General features: G+C 42.5%; 1 protein-coding gene across 1 annotated transcript; it reads left to right on the top strand.

The window, feature by feature from the left end:
• Positions 1-3,943: 3,943 nt before the first annotated feature.
• LOC124674029 (peroxisomal 2,4-dienoyl-CoA reductase [(3E)-enoyl-CoA-producing]-like) lies at positions 3,944-6,283 on the top strand. The gene is made up of 5 exons (XM_047210067.1): positions 3,944-4,198; positions 4,774-4,933; positions 5,189-5,358; positions 5,438-5,660; positions 5,964-6,283. Exons 1-5 carry the CDS (start codon positions 4,007-4,009, stop codon positions 6,116-6,118), a joined length of 900 nt encoding a protein of 299 aa, XP_047066023.1. The 5' UTR covers positions 3,944-4,006; the 3' UTR covers positions 6,119-6,283.
• Positions 6,284-9,171: the final 2,888 nt, after the last annotated feature.

Genomic DNA, 9,171 nt, shown 5'->3' with positions numbered 1-9,171 from the left:
ATTTGGACTGTTGTTACAAATCACTATCTCAAAACATACTTTGTTATTTCTAACTTTTACTTGCCTTCCAATTTTGCATCTCATAGAACGATATGTTGTCCTTATATCAGGACCTTAAAAACAAGAAAAAAGATTAGGTTATGTCGGCATATGATTTTCAGTTCGATTTTTCAGTTTATGAATTCCTATAATTTTGATGATTCTTTGTTACTCAACTTTCAAAGAGCATAGTGATTGCAATTATTTTCATACTAGGTGTTGCAAAGGTGTTGTTGGTGTTTTACATCCATTGCTGCACAGCTAATCTTTCATGGTAATTTATAGAACAAGGTGTCACGAAGGTATTGGTGATGTCCTATGTCCATTGCTTCACAGCTGCATAATATGTCTTCACAGCTGGACCCTATTCACTGAAACAACTCTATGAATACACTTCAACATTTACCCTTCTCAAAATGTTTTCCTTTTATTATACTGCAGGAAACTTGCTATTGATCTTCCTTCGACACAAGTGTTCCCACCATATCAAATATGCAATGAATCGGTTCAGTAGAGGAAAATATTAGATGATATTGGTCTTAACGTCATACTTTGCTACCACTTCTTGGGTATTAAATTTACAAGCTTCTAAATTTTGTTCCGCCGATTGGCAGGAAGTGGCCGTGCTGGGTCCGATGGAGTGGCAGTTCATGCTGGTGGCGGTCCTCCTACTGGTGATCATTTTCCTAAATTGATTGGTATGCAAGCTACCAATTTTACTTCTCCTTCAAAGAACTCTGCTATCCGGAGAGATCATTCAATCGCAAATACAGTAGGCTCTATTTAGATAAAAGAACTATGTATCAAGCTCCCTGTTATCTCTGTACCTTTTGAGTTAGTGTGCTCGAAACTGCCACTTTATAATGTTCTGTTGTATCTGTGTGTTGTTGTATATAGTTGCAGTCAATGAATATATCAGAGACTTTCTCTTCTATTTCATCTTCTTCATATTATTTTCTAACGCCTCAGAAGATCCGCGTCACAGTTGTCTACCATGTCTGTAAAGTTTGCTCTGCTTATGATGATATTTATCTTGGTGAAGAAACGTGTCTTCAGTCCATGGTTTTACAATACTTGCCTAAAGCTCGTGACCTTTTCATAATCTATTTGTACATAAGCTTATCGATTGATATTTCTATATATTATCCAATGGTCTGCTATATTTAATATATGTACCTCACAGATCAAGTTGTAAGACAGTAGTCATGGATCCATGTGTATAGAGGTATATGTACATAAATAGGAGACACATCTATTTTTGCTAAAGCCTTCTTACTAGATGAGGTACACATGACCATATTTGGTAATCCAACCATATCATAATAATATTTAGGCACAGTACAAATATTAGCACCTAGCTTACCTAAGCATAGCATTCAGATTTACGGATAGTATAGGGGGAAGTGATATCAACATAGCTGAACACCAGTTGCCAGAGTTAGCAAACTGAAAGTCTCAGGGTGTTTTCCGTTTTCTTAATGTGATGGTTTCAGTTCTAATCTGTGCATTATGTTTTCCTGCTGGCAGCAGTGAACATCAACAAAACACTTATGATATTATGCAGTCATAGCTACATATATTAGTCACAATAACTACTGTATATAAAGGCAAAATAACATACCGGTTTCTGTGAATTCTAGCCGCACTTGCTCCAGTATATAGGCAGTATAACACTCCTCGCCGCCGGATCCATCCATCCCGCGGTCGTGCATGGATTCAAGGCGGCCTGTGCCGTCACCTCGGCAAGGGCCCGCCCCGCCCGCTTCGCCACGACCCCTGCTGCCCCCATGAAAACCACCGAGCGCGGCCTCCGTGCATCACCCTCTTCATGTCCATGCAATGGAGAAGCTCGACCCACACGATGGCCAATGCGGGATGTGGCAACGAGGACCTCGCATCCCGGTCTTTCCGCCAGTTAGGCCTGAGGATCAGGACAAGACTGCGGCGGCAAGGTCGCCGTGGCAACGAGGACCAACCAGTGAGGTCGTCCCACTAGAGCAGCTGCTGCGCGGCGTAGCCGACCTCGATGCAGGTCGCGTTGTCGGCGGGGAGCTGCGGGCTGGTCAGCTCCTGCTGCGAAAAGGAGGACCACTAGCTCCTCGGTGGTGAAATTGCGGTGGACCCGCGGCTGACCCTCCTCGACGCGGACATGCAGCCGCTGCTCGCCGACCTGGTCATCCACCGGCTGATCCATGGCGCAGCCGCGCAAGGGACAACATGCTCAACTCGGTACTGCTTCCGGAGTTGGTGGCCGGGTGAGCTCTGACGAGCATGGAGCTCTGCCAGTGGACAGCGGGTGAGGAGAAGGGCGGGGATGGAAGGGAGGGACTAGGCTGCCCAGCTGCCTGAGGCTGGGTTGGACGCGGAGTGGGGAGGCGGGGCAGCAGCGCCGATGCGGGGAGGAGGAGGGCGAGTCGGTCCGATTTGGGGATGGAGCAGAGGAAGGAGACGGTACATATGCTAGAGATAGGCTTCCTCACTGTTGCCTCCCATACTGTCTACTCCGTACTTAAATCACTTCTTAGCAGCCACTTAGGCCCTTTGTACTGACAAGTTCGCGAAGCCTAAAGCTAAGATAGTCATCATCATCAACACGAAAGGGCAAATCCATGCCACTACTAATTTACATACGATATTCTGATCGCAGCAATCAGATTATACATCCTTTGAAAAAGAGACATTTTGTTTCTTAACAGCTCATACAAGCATCCAAACGTGAATTGTCACCCATATTCTTTATCCAAATAAAACTCACATCAGCATTTCAAAAACCAAATTAAGATTGAAAAGAGAATAGCACCATGGTTTTCAATTTCAGTTTCGGAAACATTTCAATTTCAGTGATTTCGGTTGACTATTCGGCCAATGGACCAAAATTATCTCTCAAAATTCATCCAAACATGCAAAATGAAAATATTTTGATTTTTTAAATTCATGTGTACCAATGATATATTTGAAAATTTACAAAAAGTAATTATCCTGGGGTGTACCGAAATTACCAAAAATTATTACATTTTGTTGCGATTGTATTTAAAATGGTTTCCATGGATACCGATAGAATTTACGTCAACAGATTCACAGCACAGGCGCGGCGTGCCGCCGCGCCATTGCTTCCTAGTTATTTTTAGCATCCATGTTATATTAACAATGTTCATGGTCAGAATAACTTAACCATATAACAATAAATGAGCTAGTCATATTTATATGCAATACTAGGAGTTTTCCTTTCTTGTTTATCTCTCTACACGTGTTTGTGAGTTTTTCTTCGAATCTCATATGCGAGAAACACATGAGTTAAACCATAAAGGATTAACTTAATAATAAACATGAATTTATAGATTATAAGTAACTCTTATTATTGCCTATGGGGCATAACTCCTTCAAGCTTCATATTACTGACATTTCTTCCCCACCAAGGTTGGCATTCGAAGATTACCAAACACAGTCTTGAACTTGACATGTAAGAAGCTTCCTGAAAAGGTTAATCCGTTTCCTGTCTCCATCTCTCCAGGTGCCGTCCAGGCAATCATCGACGAATGAGCTCCTTTGTCTTGCAGGCGGCTAGGGGTTTGTTTACTAGGTCGATGCAGGGCAGATTGTTTATCATATCAGCTTTCTGCTCTTCGATCTCCGGCTGCGAAGTCAGCAAAGATATGCGTATATTCCCTCACCGAGACTTGTGGAGTATCTGCTCTGTCTCTCCCGTCTGGTTTTTTAAAAAGAAGATCCAAAATTTCAAACAAAGATGTGCCAATACAAACGGTACCAACTTCCTATGCAAAAAAATTAAATACGGAAGTTGTGGAGGTTGGGAAGCAGTCAAATCCTCAACCAAAACCACAGCCACGCATGAATGACAGTAGGGACAAAAGGCCAAACACCGAACAAAGCCGGCAGCGGGCAGCTCAGCGACACGCATCTTCTTTCCACGCCTCTTGTACTACGCCGGAGCGACTGAGAGGAGGCGATGGCGACGGACTCGCCGTTCCGGCCGGACGTGGTCAGGGGCAAGGCGGCGCTGGTCACCGGCGGCGGCTCCGGCATCTGCTACGAGATCGCCGCCCAGCTCGCCCGCCACGGCGCCAGCGTCGCCATCATGGGCCGCCGCCGCGAGGTCCTCGACAAGGCCGTCGCCGCCCTCCGCGCCGAGGGCCTACGGGTGCGTGCGCGCAATTCATCTCCTCCTCCTTCCGCTGTATCCCTACCTACCACTGTTCGACGTTTGACCTTGTGTGCTTAATAAAATGATAAAATCTGGTGTTCTCTGGTCCTGTCGTTAGGTCGGAATGATGATTTGGCACTACTTAATAGTATATCAGATTTAGCGAATAAGAAGAGAACTCGTTGCGATTTGTGTGCAATCTTGTTGCTTGGTTCATTGGATTCGACAGCCATCGAGTTTTGTCAGGGAAGCCTGCACCCGGTGAGCCGCCTCCGTTATAGTAATGCCTGTACGAAATGGAATCACCTTATTATTGTCTAGAATGACGAGTCCATGCTATACTGAATTACTGATCGGGTTTCTCGGCATACCATGCTCTCTACTCCATGTGTCCTTGAATTGTGGAACCAAATTCTTTTTTTTCTTCGATAATGTGCGCTTTATTGCTTAAAAGGTGAAACCAAATTCATAAAGGAATATGTTGCTCAACATGATAGAGTGAAGTATCCGCTTGTGTTTTGGGGGTAATGTAGTGTTGTTGTACAGTGATGCAAGCTTGTTGTGGCGTGCAGGCTGTTGGATTCCAGGGAGATGTCCGCAAGCAGGAGGATGCAGCGAGGGTGCTTGCGTCGACCGTTGAGCATTTCGGCAGGCTCGACATTCTTGTCAATGGTGCAGCCGGCAACTTCCTTGCATCCCCAGAGGATTTGACTCCCAAGGGGTTTCGAACAGGTGCTCCACTAAACCACATCATCTTGGTTTGCTAGAGAGTTGCTGTTTGGTCCAATGGTGTGAATTTTCCTGCATGCCATTTGAAAATAGTTCTTGCATGCAGTGTGAATTACAAGTAATGTTGTGCAATTGTGCTAGGCTGCAAGCTCAAGCATTTTTTTCTCAGATGACTTGTCCCTTAAATGTAACAAGCAATCAAGTGCTCAATATTTTTCGTCCCGAGAGTTTAGTACTGACTGAATTTTCTCTCTGCAGTTCTTGACATTGACACTGTGGGCACATACACAATGAGCTATGAAGCCCTCAAGTATCTCAAAAAAGGTGGGCCTGGGAAAGGGCCCTCCACTGGGGGCCTCATCATTAACATAAGTGCGACATTGCATTACACCGCGTCTTGGTACCAAATTCATGTCTCCGCTGCTAAGGTATGTATATCATGTCTGGTCCACTTTCAGAAAAGGATTGAAACAGGTAGACTTTTCCTAACTGGATCATCTTGTATAGGCAGGTGTTGATAGTATCACAAGATCCCTGGCTCTTGAATGGGGAACAGATTATGACATCAGGGTCAATGGTATCGCTCCGGGACCAATCGGAGGCACTCCAGGACTAAGGAAGCTTGCACCTGATGAAATGGCCAAGGGATCAAGGGAAACAATGCCTTTATTTAAGTTGGGGGAGACACGTGACATAGCAATGGCCGCGCTCTATCTTTCTTCTGATGCAGGTCAGTTGTGTTCTTCAGTTTTCCTGTAACCAAATAGCCAGAAGTTCTTTCAACTGTACAAGTTCAGTAAGCTGACCATCTGCTTACCTGGAGATCATTTGGAAGATATTGGTATCGCTAGGGTTCTAAATTTAATGAGCCCTTCTATCGATCTTAGCTATTTTGGCTCAGTAAAAAAAATCTTCCTGACACTCTTATCCCCAGAATTTGCCACATACTGTAAAAACATTTAAGGCGGTAAATTAAGGGCTGACATTTGTCTGAGAGTTATCCATTTGATGTAATCAACAATCTGTTTTGCAGGCAAATATGTAAATGGGACTACACTGGTTGTTGATGGAGGTCTCTGGTTAAGTCATCCTCGCCACGTTCCCAAGGAGGAAGTGAAGAATCTCTCAAAGGTGGTCGAGCAGAAGGTTAGGGCCTCTGGTATTGGTGTACCACCCAGCAAACTGTAATGGCATCCCTGGTTTATGTGACGGATGGGCTTATGTATATCATGTAGCATTCTTCAGTATTGTTGACAGCGGCTCAGCGCCAACTTTATTGTCTACATTTGTAACCTGCTGAAATAATTTGTTTCAACGAGCAAGCTCAATATATACTTCTGCTATTTTCAGCTTTGGCCAGGGCTTGAAATATTGTGATTGATTTGGTATTCCTAGCAAAGCTAAATTTCTCCCTGATTTGCAATATACACCTATGAACAAGTCGCATCTTACATCATAAGTTCATATTGATGATACAAGTGTTATGTTCGAAATTTCAACTACTCCCTGTCTTCAATAATATAAGACGCTATAGATATTTTAAAATGGACTGGATACAAACCAAAATGAGTGAACATATATACTAAAAATAGATTATATACAAACTAAATCGAGTGAATCTACAAAAGTCCTAAAATGTCTAATAAAAGAGTACGGAGGGAGTACTTCCCTACCTCCCATGTTTAATTTAGACAGAACGAAGTTAAGAAACATGTCAGTGACATAGAAAATGGCAAATAATAGAAGTGTAGAGAAAAGTGTGGCAAATTTAAAATCTCCCGGACAAATTTGTGTCAATCATGTCGAACTGAGCAGCATGATGCTACATCTATTGTAAAATTCAGGGATGTGAACCAAACCTTGTTCTGAGAAATTGAAGTGACACGAATATTAACTTGTATGTGCAACACAACAGGCAACAGCTATATTCCTCACCTGCTGTGAACTTGATTCATTTGTCCAAGAGAAACAAAAGACCGATAGAGATAGTCAGATGCTGACTGACAGGCCAGGCAAATACGCATGAGCCTTCAGTTGTGTGCCTCAACTGCCTCATGAGAAGAGAGCATAATTCCCTTACCTTATGAGTCGGTCTGATGGTGCCAGGGAACTCCGTTGGGAGTACCTCTATTTTAGAAAAGGTATCTTCTGCCATCGTATTCTGCTGGTTCTTGATCATGGCTCGTCAATGGGCTCTCACTTCAAGAGCGTCTTTATACACAAGAAAAATGAATATCTTTTCTTTTCTTCTGTTCTTTTCCGAAACTAGTATGAATTTACTTTCTATATTGTATTGATGTGATTTTTTTTTGCAGACAGTTCAGTTTGATGGAGAATGGAGCTACGGTTCATCGGAGGAAGATGAAGGAGAGGATCTTGCAATTCTCATGATGATTTTTTCTGAAAAAAATCTCATGATGATTGAGTTGGGGCAAAACAAGTGGCCAAAATACGAATGTTCTCGTGTCAACCCAGAGGTGATTCGCCGGAGAAGGCAAGAAGGCCACCAACGGCTATGTTCGACTATTTTGAAGTGTCGGGTACACCACAGGTGCATCTAGAGCGATAATTTCGCCACCATTTTCCAATGGGTAAATTGCTCGGGCTTGGGTCAAATCACATTGCAGAAGGTGACCGCGGCTATACGCATTATGGCATACGGAATATCAGCCAAGTTGGTCGATGATCATCTTGCAATGGCTGAGAGCACGTCCATCTGCTGCTCGAGGCAGCAGTTATCAAATTCTTCGAGCTGCAGCACTTGAGAGCACCCAATGCTCAAGACACCCGGAGGCCTTTTGCAATGAACGTCGCAAGTTTTCAGGTATGCTAGACTCTTATTAGTGCATGCACTAGATGTCGAAAAATTGTCTCACGGGCATGGCATGAACAATTCACCGAACATATGAAAGATGCAACAATCATCCTTGAGAAAGCTGCAAATCACGAGACATGATTTTGGCATGCTTTAGAATGTCTGGCACATGCATGATATCAATATGCTCAACCGATCACCGTTGTTTGCAAAGTTAGCCAATAGAAAAGCGCAAGAGGCTGAGTCCGAGTTAAATGGATATAATTACATAAGGGGTACTATCTTGCATATGGGATATATCCACCGTGGGAACATTTGTGAAGCCAATTCATCACTCTCAAAGTGGTCAAGAATCTCGTTTTCATAGTGCACAAGCACCTGCTAGGAACCACTAGTGGAGAACAGGCCTTTCGTCCCAAACCCCTGGGAGCAACAGTCCCGGTTTTGAACCAAACCGGGTCCAATAAGGGGTACTGGTCCCGATTTATCGTGGGAACCCTTTGGTCCCGGTCCGTTTGGAGTCTTTAGTCCCGGTTCGTAATACCAACCGGGACTAAAGGGGGGCCTCTGGGGCAAAAGCCTTTAGTCCCGGTTCGTATTACCAACCGGGACTAAAGGTCTACCCTTTAGTCCCGGTTTGTATTACCAACCGGGACTAAAGAATTTTTGGGTTTTTTTTTTGCTCCCCACGCACCTCCACACACAACACCCCCCCCCCCCCGATCGCCTTTTTTAACACTGTAAAATAGAAAATAAATGATAGAAAATTCAAAAAAATAAATTGTTTTCAGATTCTTGTATGTTATGCAACCTACTATTCGGAGAAATTAAGAAATTCGAATTTTCACTTTTTTTGCAAAAAATAATTTAAAAAATGGTAAAACCGCAATAACTTTTGCATACGACGTAGGAAAAAACGTATAATATATCAAAACAATCCTGGGAAAAAGTTACATCCGAATTCACCGGGGTTTACCCGGTTAGCCAATTTTTAGATTCTCAAAATTCCAAATGAAAATATGAAAGCAGAAAAATTTTAGTTTTTGCCAGAAATTCAGAATTTTTATTTTTTTATTTTTTAAATTAATAATTTCATCATGCATAAAGATTACTATTACTTAACCATAAAGTTAGGCAATTTTTTATATTTTCAAAGTTTGGCAAAAAAATATTAAAAAAATTAATATTAAAGAACAATTATAATACAAATTAAAAAATTAATATTTATAAAAATATTAAAATTATAATATAATTATCACAACATGTTATTACGTCATTAGTTTTGTTTATTAAAATAATTATTTGGAATTTGAACAATAAATAAGTGTGACATCGACCAACATGTTAATAGGATTGATATGATACTATTATCACAACATGCGCGCGAAGCACTTGGAAGCGGGATGGGAAAGGAACTTGGAAGTTA

This window comes from Lolium rigidum, chromosome 7, assembly GCF_022539505.1.
Source record: "Lolium rigidum isolate FL_2022 chromosome 7, APGP_CSIRO_Lrig_0.1, whole genome shotgun sequence".
Taxonomy (NCBI): Eukaryota; Viridiplantae; Streptophyta; class Magnoliopsida; order Poales; family Poaceae; genus Lolium; species Lolium rigidum.
The sequence above is the reverse complement of the archived record's forward strand: the minus strand, read 5'-3'. Positions and strand labels throughout refer to the sequence as shown.

Coding starts and splice junctions, on each gene's coding strand:
- LOC124674029 (XM_047210067.1), top strand. CDS start 4,007: ATGGCGACGGACTCGCCGTTCCGGCCGGACGTGGTCAGGGGCAAGGCG. Junction 4,199..4,773: donor TCCGCGCCGAGGGCCTACGG/GTGCGTGCGCGC, acceptor TGTGGCGTGCAG/GCTGTTGGATTCCAGGGAGA. Junction 5,661..5,963: donor CTATCTTTCTTCTGATGCAG/GTCAGTTGTGTT, acceptor TCTGTTTTGCAG/GCAAATATGTAAATGGGACT.